The sequence below is a fragment of the Odocoileus virginianus genome, chromosome 7 (assembly GCF_023699985.2).
Source record: "Odocoileus virginianus isolate 20LAN1187 ecotype Illinois chromosome 7, Ovbor_1.2, whole genome shotgun sequence".
Lineage (NCBI taxonomy): Eukaryota > Metazoa > Chordata > Mammalia > Artiodactyla > Cervidae > Odocoileus > Odocoileus virginianus.
Window position 1 is genome coordinate 76,630,849 of NC_069680.1, and position 25,564 is coordinate 76,656,412.

Sequence of the window (25,564 nt, forward strand, 5' to 3'; positions counted from 1 at the left end):
CTGGCCGCTTCCAGTTGACCTTGCCGTAGCTGTCCTGCAACATGCCCATTTTGTTTGCAGTCAGGACCACAAAGAACAGAAAGCTGCTGGCCAAGGCCTTCATCCAGATCCAGACAGACACCTGGAGATGCCAGGATCCAAACAGGATGGCCCTGCAGCCATACAACCTGGGTCCAAACTCTGGCTCTTATCAGCTGAGTGCTTCTTTCCCCCAGTGGTTAGCATTTATTGGGAACATTCTACATGCCAGACACTTGATATTTTGCATTATCTGAAACCAGTCTTCACAGTAACTCCATAAAGTAGGTGCTGTATTTATTCCTATCTTACATATAAAGAATCTGAGATTTAGAAGTAAGCTGTGTTGAGATAAGTAAATTTAATACAGACCAGTTCCCTATAAGACAAACCAAATGAGCAAGTCATGGTTTTCTGCCTAAGCAGACCCAAGCCAGAATGCTTTTAATGCATGGCCCTCTCCCATGATATACTATATTCCTTGACTGGAACCTGAGAGATGGAACCCCATTTTCTTGGATTACAGATTACCTGGATTATAAATCTGTCATCACACTGAGACGGGGAGGAAGCAGGGAAGGAATAGTCTGTCAGGAGTCACAGATTTTAGCTGTTCTCACCAATATTTAGCAGATTTCTTGACTGTCTCTTATTTACAATATACCCTTAGGATTATTTCCAAAAACATTAAATTTTCCAGGGAGGGGAGGGGTGTTTGTCTTCTGGAATTTCATCCAGTTACAGTCCTTTTCTGGATTGCACTTCTGAAGAGCCCTTCACACTGCCATTCTAGGAGTCTAAAAGATGTTTTAATGTTGGAAAATTACTGTGAACTTTACAATACTAAGAGATTTAAAGGGGAAAGACAACACAATTAAATCAATAGATGCAGAAAAAGCATTTAATAAAATTCAGCACTGGATCCAGAACTGGAAAGAGCATTTCTTTAACAGATAAAAATCATTTGCCAGAAAATAAAAGCAACCATGTGTAAAACTTTGGAGATTTAATCTTCAGTGTCAGGAATAAGGCAAGGATGCCAATCATTGTCAAATATATTATCATATTAGAAATATGTAGTATAAGTATTGAAATGAAAGAAATACAATTGTCATTACTTGCAGCTGACAAGATTGTTACATCCAGGACAATTTATAGACTTATTGGATTTAATAGAGTTCAGCAAGGTTGCTAAATACAAGACCAATATGTAAAATCCAACAATACTCCAGTTTATAAACTAAAAAATGGAATATTTAAAGTGTTATGATAGCAAAACTATAGAATTAGGAATAAATGTAAGATGTGCATGACCTTGTAAGATGTAAGTGAAAGACACAATGGAATTATATCTTTATAATATGTATCATAAATAGAGTGACGTGTTCTATTCATAGTTGAGAAACTCAGTAAACAATCCTCTGCAAGCAACCTGTACAGTCATTACAATTTCAAAAACAAGATCCAAATATGACAAGCTGATTCCAAAACTTATGAACAGAGGTCCAAGAAATTTCTTAGAAGATGAGGGTAATCATTCTACTACATTATGATTGCCAATTATAAAGCTACAATGATTAAAATGGTGGGTTATTGGCAAAATTAAGTAAGTAGACCAATTTAACATGAGTACAGAGACCAGAAATATTCCCATAATTACATGGAAATTAGATATAATGATAGATGAAGGCTTATAAATCAGGAGGGAAAGGATGAAATATGGTTTTTAAAGGTGCTAGAAAAAGTAACTATCCATATGGAGTTTACAAGAGAATTTATGAGAATGTAATCATGGCTTTAGTTAGGAAAAGGGTTCTCAAGGAAATAAAATGAAACTGGATTTGACTATATTTAAATTAAAAACTTCTGTATAATATCATAAAGTCCTCTGTTCTAATTCTCCATATCTTTATGTAGAAGTTAAAAAATCCCTAACAAAACATCTATAAAATAGCTAGGAACATCTATAAAAAGCTAGGAATCGACCTAATATGAACTGTGCAAAACCTTCATGAAGAAAGTTATTAAAATTACTCTAATAAAATGAAGCCTATCATGATACTAATGGCAAAAACTATATTATTTAAAAGTCTATTATCCTCAAATTAATGTATAAACTAATACAATCTCAATCAAAAGAGCAACACGATTTTAGTGGAACTTAATAAACTGATTCTAAGTTTCACCTGAAACAGAAAATGCACAAGAATAAGACAACGGCGGTTGGGGAGAAGGAAACTGGCCTATAGATAGCACAACACTTTACCAAGTCAGACAGTGAAGTGTGTGGTCATGGGAACAGAATCTAGATCCACTATCCAGAAACAGACAAGTGAGCATATGATAAATCTGGCATTTTTCAAATGGTCAGAGAAAAGATTGGACTATTCAATAATAGTAGGAGCAATGGCCTTTCTGTCTTAGAGATACCTCTGAGACAGAAAAGAACCTATAGTAAAACTAGGTAAACATAACATGAACAGGGAACTTGTAAAGGAGGATCTACAAATGGAAATGTTTGTTTTATAAGTAATCAGAAAATTTCAAGGTAAAACAAGGTATTTTCAAACACAACACTGGCTAGGAAAACAAACTCCTGAGATTGACATGGGCTACTGTTTGCAAGAGTGTGGAGAAATTAGTCCTTTTATGGGGTGTGAATTGAAGGAGGTAGTTCCACAACATCCATTAAATTTAAAAATCCACGTAATTTTAAGTCCAGCAATTCCATGAAGGTAGAATTACACTTAGAAAAATGAAAAAGTGTCTAGCATACATTAAATGAGAAGTTAGTTGCTAAATAATGAGGATGATAATAATTGCATTTTTGTAAAATCACATGTAAAACAAAACAAGCTGCTGTAACAAAGAGACTCCAAAAGACAGTGGTTTAAACAAGTCAGGAATTTATTTTGCTCTTAAGTAACAGGTGAAAAGGAAGCAGTTTGAGACTGGCAGGCCAGAATCTCCATCCTCAGCACACAACTCTGACCCTTTTGTGTCACTGCTTAAGCTCCCAAAGGCAAGGTGGCCAGCACAAGAGGGGAATGTTGAGCGAAGTGAATATCCAATTTCTTATTTCAGGGCGCAGTCTGGACGTTCTCTTCACATCCCACTGCCTGTCACGTGGTCACAATTAACCATTTAGCAGAGTGTTAAGTGAGCAGCCTTAGTGTCCAGGTAAAAGGCAGGAGTCTTAGCAGGAAAGGAGAAGGGAAAAATGGACATTATAGCAGCAGTTGCTGCCACACGTATCTGCAAAGGCATGGAAAACAGCTTGGAAGAATACACACCAAATATAGTATTAATCTCTGGAACAGGAGCAAGAGGAGTATTGCTTGAAATGTTTTAAACAGTGATAATGTTTTAACTAAGCAATTTTTCACATTTCACAAAATTTTAAAATCCTTTATTATAGCTTAATACCGATATAACATGTTAAATACATTAAGTCTATTTACATTGTACAAAGACTTAAAGGTCCAAAAATTATTTTTCATCTAAATGAATAAGTTATTCTACATTGTTAAAACTATGATACTTGGAGCATTTTCCTCTAAGTGTCTCCACCCAGAGGCATGATGACAAAATTTACCAATGTCCACACTGAGACACAGGCAAGGCAGTGACTACCCAGGGTCTCAGCTGGCAGTAGGGCTGAGACAGGCTGGGAGTGAAGACCATCGCCCTGTAACCGCATCATAACTTTTGCCAGCATTTTCTACTTAAAGAGAAGGCTACAACTTCCCTTGCTCAGTAGACTTTAGATTTCAGACAACAGAGGTATGATGCCCAAGCACTTCATACTCGTGAACAGCATCAGTATTTTAATCTGAGAACAAGAGGGAGGCAATTTTCTTATAGGTTAAAGATAACAACAACAAAAGAACTTCCCAGAAACAAAATTCATGAGTTTTGACTCCCTTCTGAACCAAGTAGTCAAGTCTAGGATGTACTGACCCGTGTAAAAGTCTATTATTTCTAGACAATGATGGCAGAATGAAGATGATAGGATCCTCTTCCTCTAACAAATCACTCTAAAAACTGAATGAAATGAACAAGCCAGAATCCAGAAAAAGAAGCAGAAAATCCTGCTGGAAATTATGACTGACTATGACATCTCCTGTCTAAAGGGAGGGAGTCACGGGGCCAAGCTATTTAACAAAATCTCAGAAAACATAACTAAAACCCAAGTCTTCAATCAAAAGCTTCATGTTGCCTAGCAGAGCCTCTCCTTGACTCTGAAACCCACAGCGCTCCTCTTTGAGTGGCGGAGAAGAGCACACAAGAGATCTGGACCCAGCTGCTCACTTTCAGCATGAGCTAGATGGGAGGAAGGCAAACACAATACAGAAAAATCAGAAAGAGGGAAAACAGCAAGCCAGAGAAAACAAATCTAAGAAACAAACAATCTAGACCATGACAGTTCTAGAAGACACTTAAGAAATCCGGTCAATTTAAGAAAACAAGACTTCAGAGCTGAGATGATAAAAATAACAGTGAGAAGGAAAGAAAAACAAGGGTAAGAAAACAAACTAAGGATCGAAACACCACCATAACAGAACTCTAAACACATAAACAACAACCAGAAACAGATGCAGATGAAAACCAAACCTCTAAAACTGCAGAGTCACAGTGAACGCGAAGGGAAAAGAGAGACGAAAATGACTAGACAGAGGAAAGAGAACAGTGAAGCCTGACAGAAAGTTACCAGCATCCTCAAAAAGGAAGACAGTGAGTTAAGGAAAAAATGTTCACGGTTCCCTCCCAGCATGGAAGCAGAGAAAAGGCTGGAATGGTGGTCACCATGTGGTGATGATGGTATATCTGGGTGTGCTCTGGAGTGATGTTTCTATGCATGGGTATGTGTTGGAGGTTTTATCTGTACTTATTTTTGGTTAAACTTGAGCTTTTTGCTTTTTAAAGATAACACATTTCATTTTCCTAAAACCAAGAGTCGGTGTAGGAGAAAAAATATGCCCTTTGCGTAAAATAAAGCAACTTTAAACTGAGAAAACTATATATAGCCTTCTGCAAATACACACCTCATCATTTATTACCAAACTATTCCATGCTTTACAAATAAAAAACTTGCCAATTTAACAATACCTTAATGGAAGATTGTTTAAAGGCAATCGATAGGATTCAAAAGGTAACAAATGTGATCTCTTTTTTGAGTGGCAAATGATCAGTTTAAGCATTTAAAAATGAGGTACCCAAATGATACTGTTAATAGCTACTGATGAACTGATTATCTGAACAGGTCTAACTGAATGTAAGACATGTTTTTAGCACCAATAACAAGAATTCTTGCAAGTTCTAGTCTATAAACTTCCAATGAGCAGTAAGTAATGTGTTCCCTGATAGCATCTTCTGGGTAAAAGAACAAGTGTTCCAAGGATTAATGGTTAAGTCCCTGATTTTATAACAGAATTCATTTCGGGGGGAAGAAAAAAAGTCAACCCAGGTATTTTTGAAACTTAAGTTTCGGAGAAGAATTTCTTCTTCCCTAAAGTTTTGTTTATGAGGTAGCTATCATTCAAAGTAAACATCAAACACAGCCAACTTCCACTGACAAACATGATAATTAAATAATTAATGTTTTCACCAGAAAAAGTCAATTAGAAGTCAAGAAAGTAATGTTGCTCAGCAGTATTCTGGCTTGAGTTTCCAAATGCCTTCACCAGCAGAAGTTCTATGAAAAGTGCACAGACTTCTCAAGAGTTCTCTAAAGACACAAGACTGTGATGCTGATAACTTGGACTCGAACTCCTGCAGTATTTCCCGGGTGCTGGCCTGGCCATCAACTTGGGCCTGAAAGGCAATGAAGTTTCTCATTTCCACCAGAAGGTCATCGTGTTCTGTGCTACAGTGCAGCGGAGCAGCAGCTTCTGGGAGGTGCCCGCTTTCACTTTCTAAGCGCTCTGGCAAAATCAGGTGGTTTCTAGCTCTCATTTTAGCCAAGAGTGAGGATGAAGCGAGGGCCCCGGATGAAGACTCTGTGTCTTCAACTTTTCCACTAAAATGCTCCGAAGCATGATCTTTTCCATCCCTCTTCACAGCGCCGTCCTGGAGAAAGAAGACCAGTGCATGGATATATTTAATCCCCTATTTGTGCTCCCACTTATTTCTCCAAAGGCTCTGAGGAGCCATAAGATAACACATGTGCCGAGGGCGCTGAGGCTGATGGGGAAAGAATGAGACACCGTCTGATGCAAATGGAAAGGAGGGGAATTAAGTGTCTAAATTCACCTGCTCTTAGAGAACATTTCCTAAAAAAACCTCAAATTACACTATTTACTTCATCACCATCTTAAGTGGTGAGCATGGAGGGAGGGCCAGACTTCCAGAGAAGACTTCGAGAAAAACCGTCTCCAGGAGGTGTGGGCTCTGTGGGCTTTTCCTGTTCTTCCTCCCAAAGTTTCCCTTATCTGGGCACCATGGGATAAGGTACAGTATCAGAGTTGTACTTCTTTTCCTTCACTTTTAAATCTTTTACTACTGTACACATCATGTGAGCTTCCTCAGAACAGCAACAGAAATCTAGCTTTTCTTTGTTTTCCTACTGCTAAAAGAACTAACACGGGAAGTCAAAAAAAGTTTCTCTACTCCTAAATGTGTTCAAATTAATCTAAAAGTAGGGATCTGAACCTCAGAGTTTTCATAAATAACACAACCCTTAAGCAGAAAAAAAAAGAAGAAGAAAGTATTAAACGATGAGACTATGACCTACTATTTACTCTCAGTGAAGCACTCAAAGCATTTAGGGGGTTGCAGGACAAGGAGAGATGGATGTGATGCTTTGGCAGCTTGTAAATTACAAACAATACTCAGGCAATTTTCTAGATCCTTATTCTAGACAGTAGTGGTCCCTCAAGCTAGCACTTTACCTCCAAGTGGGGCAGGCAGTATGGGCAGCAACACTTATCACCTACCCTGTGTGAACTTCTGGAGGACAAAATAGAGATTCTACTATGGATCTTGGGTTAAAGGCTCTGTCTTTTCTAGGAAGTTAGCTGGCCCTTTTAAATGCACACAAAAGTGCTTCATAAATGCACGAAAGTGCATGAAATACAAATAGTAGATGTCATTATGCCAGTGATGTCCTTCACATGTGGAATTGAGTGAGATTTCCATGGCAGTTCAATCAAGTAAATCTTGTGAATAAAAGCGGGAAGGCTATCAGATTACCTGGCATTTTTCCTTTGGAGATGCTGAAGACGGATGCTGCACAGGGAAACTGGAGTTCCTTTTCTGACCGAATCTGCTCCTAAGCAAGCAAGAGTCATAGTTGATAAAATGTTACTTTGTGACTTAGGAGATGAGAACGTCCTTCCAACACCTAAACTCTTGGAGAAATTCTCTTCTGCATGGTTATTCTCTTATAGCTGTGATGCTTTTCTGCTCTACCCACTTCAGTTCAGTTCAGTTGCTCAGTCGTGTCCGACTCTTTGCGACCCCATGAACCGCAGCAGGCCAGGCCTCCCTGTCCATCATCAACTCCCGGAGTCCACCCAAACCCATGCCAGATTCCTATACTCTTCTGGGAAATTGCTACTGCATCTCAAGGTAAGAACCACTCAATGTCCTTGCTCAAGTCACAGTGGAAACCACCCTCGAATTCTAGGTAGGAAAACTACTCTAAAAGAGCAGAGTAATTATTGATTGCTGAAACATAGCTAATCATCTTATTAAAGTTTGTTATTCTCTAACTCTTACTATTTTATAACATCACCTCTTAAGCAAAAGAGATTTCTCCTTTCCCCAGAAAATTAGCTCTGGAAAGGAAGGAATGAAAGCAAAGAAGGTAAAATGGTAAGTGTACTTCTCTTAAGTTATGCACATCTGGCTGGCCCAATCCCTCCCTGAGGGATTTTCTCCTCCTACAGATAAACAGCAGGAGTGTCTCCGCCTGTCCTGATTTTATTCCCAGCCCGGCCAGTTTGGCCTCCTCACAGCATGTCAGGGTGGCGGCCTCTTACTTTTTTCCTGCTGGTGCCCCAGCAAGCCCTCTGTGGCCAGTCCAAGTGGGAACACCAGACGCTGCTCCCAGACACTGCTGCCGAGAAAGTCTCAGTGCTTTGAGCGCATCCTGAGCCACGCGGTTGGCCTCCGCCTCCACCAGGACGTAGTCTGGACTGGCTCCATCCATGATGGCGTCGTGCTTCATGACACTGTGCACGCCCACTGGCAAGAGCAAAGGAAACAGTGAATATGCTATTTCAGCTCAGACACGATCACCCGTTCTCTTCTGTCCAGGCTAGTGTGTTGTGGGTGGAGGAAAAAAGCATTCAACATTTTTGGCTGCAATTTGCCCATGACCACCAGGACCCACAAACTTTTACAAGCGTTGTGGATCTTCACCTGCATCTCTACCCAATGAGGGAAGGGCCGTCAACTATTGCTGCGTTGTATCATCAAAGCATAATGCTTTAATTACCATACTTCCACAAGCTCGTCCGTGCTATATGGAAAATTTTAAAACCTTCTACTAATGTATCCTCTATTGAAGGGGGAAAATATAAAAGCATAAACAAAAATCACATAATTTTAAAAAACAATGATCACAGAAACACTACACACCAGAAGAATTCAATACAGTCACAGGTGGAAAATTCATAGACTTAAATATTTATATTAATAAAAAAGAAGGAACAAAAATAAGTGAACTGAATTCCAAGCCAGTTTTATAAAAATTAGGACCAAAAACATTAAAACAACAACAAAAACAAAAAGGAAGAAAGTACTGAAGATAAAATCAAAAATTACAGAGGCAGAGAACAACCATGGATCTAATTAATTAATCAAACTCCTGGTTTATTGAAAAAAAAATCACGAAACAATCTACTGGTTTAACCTGATCAAGGAACAAAGAGGAAAATAGACAAAAATCGCAAATGACAAGGGGGAAATTATCTTGAAATAGTCGATTTTAAAAAATTATTACAAGAGTATTTTCTACACCTCCATGCAAATAAACTTAAAAATTAAATAACACAGATAATTTCTTAAGAAAGCAGATGATGGGGAATACATGTAAATCCGTGGCTAATTCATTTCAATGTATGACAAAAACCACTGCAATGTTGTAAAGTAATTAGCCTCCAACTAATAAAAATAAATGGAAAAAAAAAAAGAAATAAAAGAGCAGAAAGCAGATCAGGAACTATAGGAAAAAACAGAGAAAGTTACCAATGAACTACCTTACAAGAAAGCACCAAACCCAGAGGCTTTCCTTCTGAGACACTGTACGTAAGCCTGCTTTCCTGAATAGAGACCCATTCGGAGACTTTTGGTAACTCAAGACCATCACCTTGGGAACACAATGACCTGTGAGGCCTGAGCAAGACAGTCCCAGGGATGATTCAGCTGTGCAAGCTGGCCTGTCCTACAGGGTCCTGAGCAACTGTTAAATCTGCTTTCCTGGTGTTTCTCCCTTTATATTAGCTATCAGCTCTCCTCCTTCCAGAGTGCCTGCCTCTGGCCATGCCCCTTCCTCTCCCCATGATCTGTCACTTGACTCTTCTGTGGCTGGAAAATCAGATATACTGAGCACACAGAGAAATATTCTATGAATGTTCAGGTGGTACAAATCTATCTTAAGCTTTGCACCCCTCCTGTGTGTGGTTAGAAGTCAGGTCCCACTGTTCGCTCAAGGTTCAAACTCCCCTAGGAAAGAGAGGTGAAGATGATTTTTAAAGATGTCAGTACAGGGCTCCGCTGGTGGCTCAGTGGTAGAGAGTCTGCCTGCTAATGCAAGAGAGACAGGTTCAATCCCCGATCCAGGAATATCCCACATGCCTTGGCGCAGCGAAGCCCGTTCGCCACAACTACTGAACCTGTGCTCCACAGCCCTCGGGCAGCGACTACTGAGCCCACAACTACTGAAGCCCGTGCGTCCTAGAGCCTGTGCTCCTCAACGAGAGGCCGCCGCAGGGCGAAGCCTGCATGCCGCAACTAGAGGGGAGCCCCTGCTCACCACAACCAGAGAAGAGCCTGCACAGCAAGGAAGACCCAGCTCAGCCAAACATAAATAAATAGATAAAATTATTTCTGAAAACGTCGGAACACTTCAAACCTGACTTCTAGAAGGAAAACTACTTCCAGTTGAGTGCGCATTCTGCTCTGTCAGGGATGCCTGCTCCCACAGAAGCAGCCCCTCGGTTCTACCCCTAGCACACCTGTGGCAAGTTCAACAAAAGGAGTACCTGATTTTCTGAAAAGCTTTGCCAAGACATAGTCGTCATGGCTGCGTTCCTTGGCCTCGCTCTCATTTTCATTGTCTCGCCTCCGGTACTGCCTCTTCTTCACCAGGTGTGGAATTCGAGTTCCCTCAAACTTGGCGTCTCTGCGGTGCTTAGAGCTCTTCGGCTTTTGATTTGGCCCCAGGTGTTTCTCCATGGTCTCTTCTGCCACGTGATGTTTCATTTTCGATTTGTGTTTATAAAAATTATTTTCTGTTTGCTCCTTCTCCCAAAGAGGTTCTCCCTGAACCTGGCAGCTCTCTCTTTTATCAGAAAGACTCTCCTTTTCATTGATGCTTTCCTCACCAGACGTCCCATATGTTCTGCTGATTTTTGGAGAATCTGAACTGTCCCCGTTTTCATGACTTGCTAAGGACTCCTGTGGTCTGGAGACTGTATCTGTCTCTTCTCCAAGCCTCTCACTGCTGGTTAGACTATGAGGTATCTGAGCAGCATCATTCAAAGGAATGCCTTGGTCAGAAGTTACTGCATTCACTTCAGCGCCTGATCCTATAGATGTCTCTTCAGATGACATGGCATCATTTGCAGATGTCTTACAATCAGGGAACTTTTTGCCCACTGGGACATTCTGGTCTGTTCCACAGGCCGGCTGAAGTCTTCTTTTTAAATGGCGTTTGGGTGTCTGAACATCTGAACCAGTTCCTATGAAAGAGAAAAACATGCTAATGTCACACTGCATAATCCTTACATATTTCATTACTTTAAGTTAAATTATTTCATGGAATACCTGCAAAAATAGCACTTGTTTCAGTGCTCTGGGATGTATCAGGACTACTCAGAGTAAACAGCTCATAAAGATCATTGGACTTGAAAAATCGTCTTTGCTTTGGATCTTTTAGCACTCTATTTGTCAAAAACTGCTTGAAGATTTGTCTAAAAAGATAAAAATTAAGCTGGTATGAAACAATGTTTGGCTGCACCTCAGGATTCTAAAGTTACAGCAACTGTTTATTAATAAGGTTAAAAACAATCAGATTCATCAAAGACATTAAAAAAAAGCACACACAATAAGCCATCTAAGCTTATATTAATGAGAAAGAAAAAATACGAGAAATTATTTAAAAAAATATATATATATCTCTCAAATTACAGCAACTATTTCTCTGAGATGGCAAGATTTCTTGAAGTAATACTCCTTAAAAATTCCCTGCTCCAAAACCTGGTGGCATGCCTCTCCCTCTTACACACCCACAGCCTGGAAAGCAGTTTCACGTCAAGGGGTGCAGCTGAGTGTACTGACCGGTGGTAAATCTTTTCTTCAATGGTGCCTGCAGTCAGAAGCCTATACACCGTCACCTGCTTCTTCTGGCCTATCCTCCACGCTCGCTCCCGGGCCTACAGCAGAGAAAAAAAGGAAAGAAAGAAAGTGAAGTCGCTCAGTCGTGTCCGACTCTTTGAGACCCCACGGACTGTAGCCTACCAGGCTCCTCTGTCCGTGGGATTTTCCACGCAAGAATACTGGAGTGGGTTCCCATTTCCTTCTCCAGGATACAGCAGAGAAATGCGGCTCAACAAGGGCCCTTCTCAGCAACAAGCACTGACTAACAGCCAGTCACTTCCTTCCACTCCCCAAATTAGAACTTTGGCTAATAAGGCTAAATACACCCAAGGCCTGATAAGGAAGACAAACGGGCAGGCGACAAAACAGACCAAGCCAGCTCTACCTGAAAAACAACGGTGTCAGGTTCCTCCCACGTCCTCTCTTCACCCACGTCTGGTGTGGATGCTACGGGTAAACTGAGAAGACCCTCCCTCCATGCGGAAGACAAGACACAGCCAGGATGTGAGCTCTACGCTGAGGCTAACATGGCATGGGGGGGCGCTCCTGAGTGTAAGCCACCAGACAGTATGTCACCAACACAGTCCTTTAAGAAAATAAACAGACCTGCGTGTCTGTGCTTGGGTTCCAGTCGGGATCATAGATGATGACGCGGTTTGCGCCCGTCAGGTTGACTCCTAGGCCACCCACCCGAGTGGTCAGAAGAAACACAAATATGGATGTGTCCTAGAGGTGAGACATATGACACTCGGTATGCACATGGAAAGTCAGTTACAGCTGTTCACCTCAGCCTTCACACGTTCTACACATGGAAGCCTGGTTGCAGTACAAGCAATGGACTATGCCGTAGAGACCTTTGGTCAGTCAAGGTCCCAACTCACAGCTTCTGCTTTTCATAGCAATTATATTATCAATGTTTGAAAACTGGATTTTTAAAAAGGAATACACGTTCTTTGTTTAAACACATACACACACCCCATTAACCCAGAAATGCATCTAGTGAACAGCTGCCCAATCCCAGATGTAGGCACTGTGGGTGCAGACCTCTCCTTCGTCCCCTCTGCACAGTGGCACCATGTGACTTCATGGTTCTGTCACTGTTACCTCATTATATCTTGTAATCAGTGGTTGTCTGGAAGCTATCGCCGTGGTGCCATCCATCTTGAGATAGGAATAGTTTTGGGCTCTGAGAAATACTTCAAGGATGTCCAACATCTGTTTGGGAGAAGGGGTGGAGGATGTAATAGTTTAAAAACCAAAGATATGCCTCCAGTGAGTATGTGACACTCATATAAACAGGATCACACCTTCCCCAACAGGCTTAAAAAGGGGTTTCTTGGTTCGAGGCGGATAAATAAAACTACTACAAGAGTATTTTTTGGTATTTCCATACTGTTCTTACAAATTTTGTAAAAAGCAGGACATCTGAGTTCAGACAAAACTAACTGCACCCCAAAATCACACGGTAATAAGGTCTCTTTTTAAAAAAGCCATTTTCTGGGCACCAACTCTAAATAAAGATCCACCTCCTGAAGAGCTTTGCAGCTTGCCACTTCAATATCAGTGGGTGGATTTGCCTTTAGAGTCATTTTAAACCATATCCCATTTTTTTTTATTATTGGTTATAAGTCATAAAGAACCAACTTGCTTCTTGTATGAGGCTTGTATACGCACCTGTCTGGACTGAGAAAACAGCAACACTCGTTGGCCCTGCTTGTGCCATATTTTCAGCAAGGACTCAACAACTATCATTTTCCCAGAACGCTTCCAGTATCCAAACTGATCTTCCCCTAGTTCCTCGTCTGGAATGCCTTTAAGATTCTTGGGGCCTCCAGAAAAGAGATCAGGGTGGTTGCAGATTTTTCTTAGGGCTACAAGTCCAGAGAAAATCTATGGTACAAAAGAATTATGTCCACTCAGATCACCCCATGTAAAATAATATTCACTCAAGAAGGAAAGGAAGGAGGCTGTTCAATACATAACACAGATTAAGAAGTAATCCTTCATCAGCTTTTTAGTTTTCTCCCCAATCACAGCATATTAGGAATGGGAAGAACCTTTACACATCTTTTCCTGACAGGGCAAGTTCTCTAAAAACAAAGTCCTGTTGGACCAAACATATCTACTGGGGTCATATTCAATTGCTGATGACTCTCCCTCTAAAAAAAAAAGTTCACAGTATATAAAAAACTGATTCACATTTTAAACATAAATAAGAAATATCATGCCCATTCTCAATGGAAATCTGGGCTTCCCTGGTGGCTCAGATAGTAAACAATCTGCCTACAATGCAGGAGACCTGGGTTCAATCCCAGGTCTCTCTCTGGGTTATAGCAAGATCCCTTGGAGAAGGGAATAGCAACTCACTCCAGTATTCTTGCCTGGAGAATTCCATGGACAGAGGAGTCTGGCAGATTATAGTCCATGGGGTCGCAAGGAGTTGGACATGACTGAGGAGTCCCAAATAGGAAAAGGAGTACATCAAGGCTATATATTGTCACCCTGCTTATTTGACTTATATGCAGAGTACATCATGAGAAACGCTGGGCTGGAAGAAGCACAAGGTGGAATCAAGATTGCCGGGAGAAATACCAATAACCTCAGATACACAGATGACACCACCCCTTACGGCAGAAAGTGAAGAACTAAAAAGCCTCTTGATGAAAGTGAAAAAGGAGAGTGAAAAAGTTGGCTTAAAGCTCAACATTCAGAAAATTAAGACCATGGCATCTGGTCCCATCACTTCATGGCAAACAGATGGGGAAACAGTGGAAACAGTGGCTGACTATTTTTTTGGGCTCCAAAATCACTGCAGATAGTGACTGCAGCCATGAAATTAAAAGACGCTTACTCCTTGGAAGGAAAGTTATGACTAACCTAGATAGCATATTAAAAAGCAGAGACATTACTTTTTCAACAAAGGTCCACCTAGTCAAGGCTATGGTTTTTCCAGTAGTCATGCACGGATGTAAGAGTTGTACTATAAAGAAAGCTGAGCACTGAAAAATTGACGCTTTTTGAACTGTGGTGTTGGAAAAGACTCTTGAGAGTTCCTTGGACTGCAAGGAGATCCAACCAGTCCATCCTAAAGGAGATCAGTCCTGGTTGTTCATTGGAAGGACTGATGTTGAAGCTGAAGCTCCAATACTTTGGCCACCTGATGCAAAGAGCTGACTCATTTGAAAAGACCCTGATGCTGGGAAAGACTGAAGGCAGGAAGACAAGGGGAGGACAGAGGATGAGATGGTTGGATGGCATCACCAACTCAATGGACGTGAGTTTGGGTAGACTCCAGGAGTTGGCGATGGACAGGGAGGCCTGGTGTGCTGTGGTCCATGGGGTTGCAAAGAGTCGGACACGACTGAGCGACTGAACTGAACTGGAGTGACTAAAATTTAGGGAAATCTGCCATGTAACTTAGCAAATGCATTTAAATATTATACTCCTAAGTACCTCACTAGAAGTTCTATAGTTTACTATGTGAGTCAGAGGTTGAAGTTCCATTGACTTTTACATTAGTATATCAGAAAACACACCACATGAAAAATACAGATGGAAACAATGTGTGGGATGGTTCACAAGGCAGAGGACTTAGGAGCCCCAGAATGAGAGAGCCCACCTGGCCGCCCACAAGCAAGCAGGCACCTTCTACAGCTTTTGGCCAGTGACTCAAGTCACACTCATCAGTATAAAAGTTCAAGTGGGAAAGATAAACCACAAATTGAGCAATAATCAGAGAGTATGGTTGTTCTAACTAGTAAACAGATAAACAACACATGATCTGAACAAAGCGGGAACACCGTCAGCACTGCCCAGAGTCATCTGTAACTGATCTTTCTGTCTTGAGATCTCTGCTGTCCAACACAGCAGTCATGAGCCACGTGTGGCCACTGAACACGTGAAGTGTGGCAAGTCCAAACTAAGATGTGCCACCAATGTAAAATACCCAATTCTGAAGACTCAGTACAAAAAAAGAAGAGTAAAATATCTCAGTAATTTAAAAATTTTTATTACATACTAAAATGATATTTTAGGTATGTCAGGTTAAATAAAATATCTTATTAAAGCTGATTGTACCTGTTATGCTTTTCACCTTTTTTAATGTGACCATGAGAAAATTTAAAATCACACACATAGCTTGTATTCTCTATCCACTGGACAGTGCTGACCCTACCCACCTAGGGCTTCACAATTTGGAGGCATGTGAAGATAAGTCAGGGGAGATACAGGAGAGATGAATAAATGTGAATGGTTTAGAAACCCCCTAAAGATGCCAACGATAGATGAAATAAACTGTTAAGAGATGGTTACAAGAATAAAAATGACTTGATCTGGAAGAAAAAACAGGTAGATATCATGGGACACAGGAAGCCTTGTCACCCATATTCATCTCCATCTGCCACCATGCAGGGGCAGGACAGTGAATTTCAGAGCATTCCCTGCTCCTCAGCTGTGCCTCCAACAAGGACGAACCAAAGACTAAGGAATTTTACATGTCAAATAAATAAATAAATAAAATACAGTTCACACTTTAAGATACTGAAGCACAAAGAAGTTGAAGAGTTTACATGGAGCTTCTGACTAAAGCTGAGGACAAACTTACTACGTAGGCTTAATAAAGAGACATTTACACACATATATTGCTGAGCATGGCCAATAACTAAAATGCTGTTACTTATACAAAAATGCATTATAATAATTCTTCCTCCGTGCACCCAGCAGCCCCAGGCTGCTCCCGACTTTCTACATAGGGCCAGCAATCCCTGTAGGACCCACCATCACAGACCCCGTGGTCTAGTGCATTTTTCCACTAGACCACACAGTGCTGGGTTCAAATGTTAATAGTGCTGCAGTACAGATAAAAAGGCAGCATTCTCAAATCGCGTGTTCTCTTACTTCTGGAAGGGCTTCAAAGGAAGTAAAGGTTCACACCCAAACGTTTTCAAGACGGTAACATTAGTGAATCTCTGACTAGTACTAGTCCCCTTTCCTCCCCCATGTCCCTTGGTCCACAGCTCTTTCTCTCCAGCTTCTATTAATATTATTTGGCTGACCTGCATCTCTCCATTGAGAATCCTGTAAACTTCTTTGGAATCAATGAAATTTTGGTAGACTTTATGTTGTTCATCTGTAAGACGGCAAAACAAGACCTAGGCGGAGAATAAAAAAAAAAAAGACTTTAAAAAACTTAACAGTACAAAATACTAAAATAACAAAATCAACTAATCAAAACAAGCATGAGGTATGTAATTTTCACAATGTGCCTCTTATTAAAAACAAAACAAAGCAAAAATACATCTTAGAGCTGAACAATGAACAGGTCCCTCCTTCACAGCCCCTCCATCTCCATCATCTATCCACCTTGTGATCCCCAGGCCCCATGGTCCCCACCCCACTATCTCTGAGTCTCTGAAGCCTGGCTTTCTGCTCCCAAGGAAGTTCAGGACCAGGTTCACAGCCCTTCCTCCATGCCAGACTCCAAGGGCTCAGACCCTCTCAGCTCGCAAGCCCCCCACCCAGACTTCACTTCAGCAAGTCCAACCAGGCTCCAAAACGTTGTCTGGCATCTGCTTTCCTGAGTTCTAAGCCACACACAAGATTACCAGACTGGTCTCTGACAACAACCCCTACCCTGCCGGCCAACTGCGCCTACTACTCCATGCCACTGCCTCTGTCTCAACCTCTGATTCATGTTGATGTATGGCAAAAACCATCACAATATTGTAAATTATCCTCCAATTAAAATAAATAATTTTTTTAAATCCAACAAAAACAACAGAAATAGAAACTGAAGCTATCAGGCCTGATCAGTCTCAAAAATAATCGATCAATACTTCTTCATCTGCCACATGTGGTTATTTTCCTTTATTTTCAGAACAGGCCCCTACATGAGGTCCAGGACAACCCTTCCATCTTTGTACTAGATCCAAAAACCTACTCATCCTCATCAGGTCAGTGCTCCATGCCTTAGATGCCGCAAAATACAAGGGGAAAAACCCCCTGAAAGAATGTGCACAGTGACCACCTCTTCTTGCCTTCCAGTCACTCCTGAGCCCAGAAGGCTCACACGTCACAGGCAGGTGTATACAGCAGACTCACCTGCCCCAGAGCACCAGCAACCACACCTGCTAGCCTCACCAATTCTACATGTGAAAAGCAGAAAGAATGACAGGTACATTGTGCTTTAGGAATGTTTTGATAATTCCTGGTTTTACAGACCTGTTCGTTTTTATCTGGCAAAGAAAGGCTCATTTTGACATCCGACTTCATTCTCCGTAGTAAGTATGGATTTATGGTATCTCGTAAGACGCACGCACACTTATAAGCAGTTTTAACCTTTAATAAGAGAAAAGGGGAAATAATTACCCTGTCTAAGGAATGCATTTGCTCTTACCTCACAATTGATTCCAAAGTTTAAATTCTTTTTAAAAAAAGAATGATCAATGGTTGTACAAAACTATTGGAAAATGGTTTGGAAGATTTTAAGTTCCACACATTCCAGGATGCAATATCTTTCATAAGATGATCAGTAAAAACAAACAAACAAACAAACAAACAAACTCATTAACCAAAAATATACAAAAGAGCAACCAGGTAATTCTGTGCCCTCTTCCCCCTCTATTTAATTACTGTTATATACTTAAACCCTAAAGTAGAGATTTATTCAGTGCTTGACCCCACCCCCCCACAGGGAAAAAACTGCTTTCAAACAAATCTCAGTTTATAATCTTATATTCTCCAATGGCCACAAAGGGGCTGCTACTTCACAAAACTGAAGATCAAACGCTAACTCTAGGGAAACGCCGCAGCAAGGGAAACAGCAGATAATAAGCAGAGATTACTGCCCACAGGAGATTTGGAGCATAAATTCAAAGAAAGCCCTATGATCCCAGAAATGAAAGGTCACTCCAGCCTAAAATGCAGCATATGGCTCTGTAATGGAGCACAGCCACATGAGATGGGTATTAACTGTCCAGAGAAAAACAAAGACCCACAGCACAGGAAACCACTCCCCCTGCAATTTACTTAAGGGCAAACAAAGAATTCAATAAATTATTGATACTTAAAAAAGTCTAAATAGGTTTAACAACCTACTATATACTAGTTAATGGAACAAGAAAATCTCCAACCAAAGCTTAAACTTAAAGAAGTTACTGGCAAAATGAACAAAAAAAAGAGCTTGACTGTAATATATTAATACAGAAAAATTCATGTTAAAAAATTAACATGGTAGAAAAGAAAACACTTCAAAACATCCTAAGAACACCTCACTCATGTCTGTATGTGTGCTAGATCGAGTCAGTCATGTCCAACTCTTAGAAACCCTATGGATTGTAGCCCGCAGGCTCCTCTGTCCATGGAATTCTCCAGGCAAGAATACTGGAGTGGGTTACCATACCCTCCTCCAAAGGATCTTCCCAACCCAGGGATCGAACCTGTTTCTCTTATGTCTCCTGCATTGGTAGGTGAGTTGTTTATCATCTGAGCTACCCAAGAATGGCAACTATGGCATCATCGACTCGATGGACATGAGTTTGAGCACGCTCCAGGAGTTGGTGATGGAAAGGGAAGCCTGGTGTGTTGCAGTCCATGGGGTCACAAAGAGTCGGACACGACTGATCAACTGAACTGAACTGATGGTCTTAAACAAAAAGGAGCAAATAATAGCAACACCCTTGCTCCCAAGGACTTTACAATCTAAAAAAGGAAAAAAGACAAGTGCACAAATTTCTGAAACAAAGACTTCAAGTAAGAAACAACACTACATTTACATCATCTCAAAGTATTCCCCCATGACTTATCAACTAACTTCAAAGAGTTTAGAAATCCAGCACACTTATCACCCTACCCCAGTAATCAGACCAACACCAATGAAGGGATAAACCCACAGCACGTGCCTCCAGACAGGAATGGAACACTCAGAAACGTCATTTCTGGGATATTCTTGCCAATAATGTGTAACCTGATTCCAATTATGAAAAACGGAAAGACAAACCCAAGGTAAGGCACATTCCACAAAATAACAAGCCTGTAGTCTTCAAAAATGTCAAGTCTTGCAGGCAGAAGAAAGTTTAGAGGAACTGTATCAGATGAAAGGAAACTGAAGAGACACGGGAATCAATGGAACAACTGACGCAATGTGAATGACATACAGATTAAATAACAGAATTACATCACTGCTACAAACTGTCTCCTGATGTGGATGTTACACTACGGTTATGTAAGACATCTCTGTTCTTAGTAAATATAACTGAAGGATGTAGAGGAAAGGGGTATAGTGTCTGCAACTTACTCACAAGATTCAGAAAAAAAAAAAAGAAAAACTTTGTGTGCATGTGTGAGAGGTAGGGGAGAGGGTGGGAAGGAAAGGAAAGCAAATATGCCAAATGTCAGCAAAATGCTAAAAACCAGGGAATCTGGGTGAAGAGTATACAGGGGTTCTTTTTACAATTATTGTAACTTTCTCAAGTTTGAAATTATCCCAAAATAAAAAGTTAGGGAAAAAAACAAAAATCAGGAAAGGATAATGGGGACTCAATGGAGGAAGAGAGCCCTTATAAAAGTTAACTGAAGATCAAAACTCATTTAATCTCAAAATTTTAAAGGTATTAAATTGGTTTTCGATAGTTCTCCAGTTTTAAAGATCTAATATCCTTTTTCTAGTTTTAATATTTCAAAATATGTGACCACCTCTTTTGGTGGCAGGCTTTATTTCTGTTATAACCTGGCAGGTACAAGCCCAGCCTGAGGGCTGTGCAGAGACCTTGCCCCCAAATGCCACAAACTCCCTCCAGCTGGCCTTACCTCCCGATGTTTCTGTGTGTGACAATCCCACTCTACCAGTCACCCAGGCCTGAAACCTCAGAGGTAAGCTGCAGCAAGCTTGTCCAGTCTCCCCCCACCCAATTTCCTTTATCAGTTTTCTTATCCACCTCCACATCTTGTTTGTTCTGTCGAGAAAACGCCACCCGGGACTCCTGCTCTCCACCTTCTTTTCTCAGGATCGCCACCCACAACCAGGTCCAGGCTCTCCTCACCTCCACTCCCAGCAACTCCAGCAGGTCCCTCAAAGCCAGCCTCCCTCCCACAACTACCTGCGGCCTGAGTAACCCTCCAAGCACAGCTGTTCCCAGCTTCCTGCTCAGACACCTTCAGTGGCTTTTCCCTCAGCGTTTCTGCCTCCCTTCAAGACCCCACTGCCAGCATCCACAGCTTTCCTGCAACTCCCCCACAAGCATCTCCAGTTGAGTTGAGCATGTCTCTTCACTGCCTGTGGCCATAGAGTAGCTGATGCGTACGGTTGCTCTAACCTAGAATGTGCCACTCTTTCCAGCCTTTTTTCCCAGAATCAGGTTAAAGGATATATGTCTTCTTAAATCTTTCCTGGTTTCCCCTTTTCTAAGCTTTTACACTACTTTATAAGATGCACTACTCCAGTTTGCACCATTATATGCTGTCCAGAACGAATTCACTCGTCTCATAATTCTGACTGCTCTTGAATATTTTATATGATTTTTTAAAAACTCATCTGGAAAATTATGTGCTTTTGAGCAAAAATAACTTTGTGATTTTTATAAGCTGGGCCATTCACTTTACATTGTGAAAGACTTGGCTACAAAGTATAGTATTTAGTAAGACTGTTTTAAGTATTAAAATGCCAGAAGTGTTACCTGGCCAATACATTACCTGTACCGGGGAGGCGTTTGAATAACCCCCCATGGTGATGGGGACTGAGAACTGCTCCATAAACACAGGCAATGTACCCAGCTTTCCCGGGAAGATGAAGTCAAAGAGAGACCACAGTTCTCGGAGGTTATTCTGCATTGGTGAGCCAGACAGGATGATGCGATGAGGTGTGCGGAACTATTACCGTAAAGAAAGGACTTTTCTATTAAATTCACCTTTTAACATATGATCACCAACCCTACCCAAAAACACTCCCATGCAATCCTGTCATTTAACACAACTACATATCATTTTGGTCTCCTCTAAAATGTAGACATTTTATGCAACTTCAATTCTTCAATTACACATAGACAAAAAATATATATACATAGATAATGTATATATATGGAAGAATTTTTCTTATTGTTCAAGTTGAAGACTATGGACTAGAGTTGGATGTGGTTACACTCTAACAACTGATCTGTACAAGACACATTCAGTAATATTAACAATTAGAATCTGAGAAAACATGATTAAGGGTAAGAACAAAAAGTGTTCAACATTAAGGCAAAACATGTATTTCAAAGTCCTTATGCAAAAGCACAAGGAAAGAATCCCTAAGGGTGTTATTAAAAGCAGAGAGTTTATTCTCAATGAAATATTATCCACCTGGAAACCCCCTTGTTATAAGAGGTCACACCTGTTTGCAAGCAAGGGTGATGGCAGCATTTGGATTTCGAATTTTGTGTCCCTCATCCAAGATCACATAGTGCCAGTCATGCCTGCTAATATCATCTTGCATCAGTCGAATGTAGGAGTAAGAAGTGATCAAAATCCCATGACAATGAGCAATCTCTCGAACTAGTTTCTCCTAAAACAATGACAAAATGGCAAAGCCAGTTTTAAATAAGTTAAATGAACATGACTGTTTTTTCAATTCTTTTTTTTTTAATTGGAGGATAATTGTTTTACATGTTGTGTTGGTTTCTGCCGTACAACGTGAATCAGCCATAATTTTATATACACATATATACACACACACACACATATCCCCTCCTTCTTAAACCTCCCTCCCCTTCCCATCCCAAGCATGACTCTTAAAATCAACCTTTCAACCATGATACAATATAAGGCACTTTATAAACATACACATAAACATAAACATAATACATACAACCTAGTTATGTATTATCACACTGGAAATCTACTTTATGTTTCATTAATCTGTAAGTTGTAAATGCTGATAATATTTCACTATTGTGGGGGAAGAGAGTCAAAGAAAACCAGAAAAAGATGTGACATGTAAACACTTGCCCAAATCTCATTTTTTAAAAATACCCTTTGTGTTAATCCATATTAAACTTCCTTTCACTTTAAACTGGGCTTCCCTGGTGGCTCAGACAGAGTCTGCCCACAGTGCGGGAGACCTGGGTTCAATCCCTGAGTGGGGAAGATCCCCTGGAAAAGGAAATGGCAAACCACTCCAGTATTCTTGCCTGGAAAATCCCATGGATGGAAGAGTCTGGCAGGCTACCATCCATGGGGTCACAAAGAGTCGGACACGACTGAGCAACTTCACTTTCACTTTTCACTTTCATATTAAACTTAAAACAAGGTAGATGAAAAATGATTTATTATTTTAAAACAAAAGCAAGAAAATGAAGGAAAAGTCAAGGCAACAAGAAGGACAAATCCAGGGGCTCTAATGATGTGTAACATGAATTCAAGGAGGACAGAGTACAAGGGATTAAAAGAAGTGATTTTTTAAAATGATACCAAAAAATTCTGAGAAGAGCCTGGAGTCCACGGAACAAAACACTCCTGAGTGCCAGGCGGACACAATGAAAAAGCCACACACCTAGACATATACCAAATAGATGTCTGAATTCCAAAAATAAAGACAAGAGAAATGCTGTAACTTCTAATTAGAACAAAACATATTTTTTAAAAAAGATTCCCTTCAGAAGAAAAGGACTCTACCTGTGTTGACTATCTTTTCTGCAACACTAAAAATGTCAGAGAGCAAAGGGAAAATCTTTCCATAATTCTAAGAAGAAAGCAAAGACTCTGGAATTCTGCACTGATCCAAATTAGCAGTCATGCTTGCCAGAAAAAAATAAATTCCACCTTTAGACAGGCAAGGACAAAAAATAAACTAGCAGGAGATGGCCTAGCAATGGTATGCCACATCCAGCTGGTGCAGGGGTGCTGTTACTATAAGAACATGGTCCCTTTGTCTGGTGGGAGAAGGGGGCTGAGGACTCCACACTCTGCACTAGGGCAGACTGCAGAGATCCCCATCCGAGGCTCAGCACAGACGGGGGGCTCAGAGCACCGCTGGGAAAGGACAGGGTCCTTACTGACCCAACCTACAGATGACAGAACTGTGGCTTAGAGAGAGTAAATAACATTATCAGGTCACAGAGCTGGGAAGTGGTGGAGCGGGGGTGTAAAAAAGAAGCCGACTCCACAGCTAGTATTAAGTAAGTATTAGGCAACACTGCCTCTTAGTTAACTACAAAAGAAAATATTTTTAAGGGAAGATTACATGTAATATACTTACCAATCTTAAATTATTACAACAGTAATTAAACATTAAAATATTGTTTTAAATACTAATGAAACTGTTAAGAAAAAATCTAAAATATATATATATATATATATATATAAAGAATCTATTTTTTCATTACTGCAAGTCCAGTTTAAAAACCAAGAGTAAGAACTGGAGAAAACTAAGAGTGTACTTAAAAAAACCCCTTACCAAGGCTAGAATGGGGTGTACATAGGTAATGAATACTGCTTAATTCTTTACCATGACAGAAAACAGGCTGAAGTACATTTGCAAAAAATGTAAGCCCCTTTACTGATAATAGCTGGTGCTGCCGTTCAGTCACCGAGTCATGTCCAACTCTTTGTGACCCCATGGACTGCAGTCCATCAGGCTCCTCCGTCCACAGGATTTCCCAAGCAAGAAAATTTCCTTTTCCAGGAAATCTTCCCAACCCAGGGATAGAACTGGGTTCTCCTACTTGGCACGCAGATTCTTTAACACTGGGAAGTCCTAATAATGGTGGTTTAGTCATGTGTCTTCGGCATAAATATCAGAAAAGAAACAGATTGTAGGACTATCAAACCACTGTCAGGGAAAGAAAGGAACAGGAAATAGACAGGTGGTTTCAGACCTAACTGGAGAAGGAAATGGCAACCCACTCCAGTACTCTTGCCTGGAAAAATCCTATGGAGAGAGGAGCCTGGTGGGCTACAGTCCATGGGGTCACAAAGAGTCAGACACGACTGAGCGACTAAACTTAAAAAACTAAACTTCAGACCTAACATTTATTTTGGGGTTGCTATGTGACAGTGGGCTGACAGCAGTGACATTTTCTACTAGGAGAGTATGGCCAAAACCTAGACTGGCAGTGAGAATTAAGTACATGGGAACCATTAAAGATATACCAAGGAAATGCAAACAAAAACCTGTGAGACATGGCCACACTTCTTAGAATTCAACATTAGAAGGGAGAGGAAGACTAAAGGCAACTGAAAGTTTACAAGTTAGGATACAAAGGATCTGAGGCTCGCCATCACTGAGCTCCTTCTGACAACTCTCAGCAGAGCCTCAGCCCACTTAAAGGTCCTCATTCCTCACACCCCACTGAGGCTGAAATCAAACCAAGCAGCCACAGCAAGAGGTGAAAAAGGGACAGTGAGACAGTAAGATAAAACCAAGAACTAGTGAAGCTTAAGGACAAAACTTTGTAGAACTGACAAAGAAAAAATGTAAACAGCTCTTTGAAAAGACCCCAAAAGAGAGACCTCTGAAAAGTCAGCCTGAAGAAAAGACTAACATGGCAACATGAGAAATGTTAAGTCACCACAGAGGCAGTGAGCACAAAATACCAGCCAATGCAGTGTGCAATTTAATGCCATCTGAAACCTGACAGAGGACGCTTACTAAAAACAAATAAATTACCAAAATGGACCCAAGAAAAATGAGACAAACCAATCAGACCCATACTTAAGGACTTGAAAACAGTGTCAAACTTTTCCCACCGGAAGTCTACTAGACCCAAGGGTTTTATGAGTGAAGGTATCAATTCTGCGATTTAAATGACTCCAAAATACAGAACAAGAAGACTAGCAAAACTTCTGTTTTCAAAGCTGACAGAAGCAACATATTCACATGTACCCCTCACTAGAGATCCATTGCTTTATAAATAAAAATTTAGCACTATATTAAGCAAGTAAGGCATCACAGGAGTAGAATCGCTAAGTATTAGGAAAACTAATACAATCATTCATATAATCATAATCATATAAATTTTATAAACTCAAC

The 25,564-nt window shown here is 40.7% G+C and overlaps 1 protein-coding gene across 4 annotated transcripts in view; it reads right to left on the reverse strand.

The window, feature by feature from the left end:
• Positions 1 to 905: 905 nt before the first annotated feature.
• The window catches only part of ERCC6 (ERCC excision repair 6, chromatin remodeling factor), a 74,935-nt gene continuing 50,276 nt past the window's right edge, over positions 906 to 25,564 (reverse strand). For 2 of the 4 annotated variants that reach the window (XM_070471014.1, XM_020916236.2), the window contains exons 9-21: positions 21,929 to 22,099; positions 21,250 to 21,426; positions 17,782 to 17,898; positions 16,617 to 16,712; positions 13,237 to 13,452; positions 12,667 to 12,777; positions 12,169 to 12,288; positions 11,524 to 11,618; positions 11,011 to 11,156; positions 10,227 to 10,925; positions 8,001 to 8,205; positions 7,210 to 7,288; positions 906 to 6,087 (exon numbers count right to left, since the gene is read on the reverse strand). In XM_070471014.1, the coding sequence (XP_070327115.1) occupies positions 5,665 to 6,087; positions 7,210 to 7,288; positions 8,001 to 8,205; positions 10,227 to 10,925; positions 11,011 to 11,156; positions 11,524 to 11,618; positions 12,169 to 12,288; positions 12,667 to 12,777; positions 13,237 to 13,452; positions 16,617 to 16,712; positions 17,782 to 17,898; positions 21,250 to 21,426; positions 21,929 to 22,099 (2,655 nt within the window). In that variant the 3' untranslated portion in view covers positions 906 to 5,664. The remainder of the gene's footprint in view (positions 6,088 to 7,209; positions 7,289 to 8,000; positions 8,206 to 10,226; positions 10,926 to 11,010; positions 11,157 to 11,523; positions 11,619 to 12,168; positions 12,289 to 12,666; positions 12,778 to 13,236; positions 13,453 to 16,616; positions 16,713 to 17,781; positions 17,899 to 21,249; positions 21,427 to 21,928; positions 22,100 to 25,564) is intronic. The other 2 variants (XM_070471015.1, XM_070471016.1) reach the window with 2 other exon arrangements.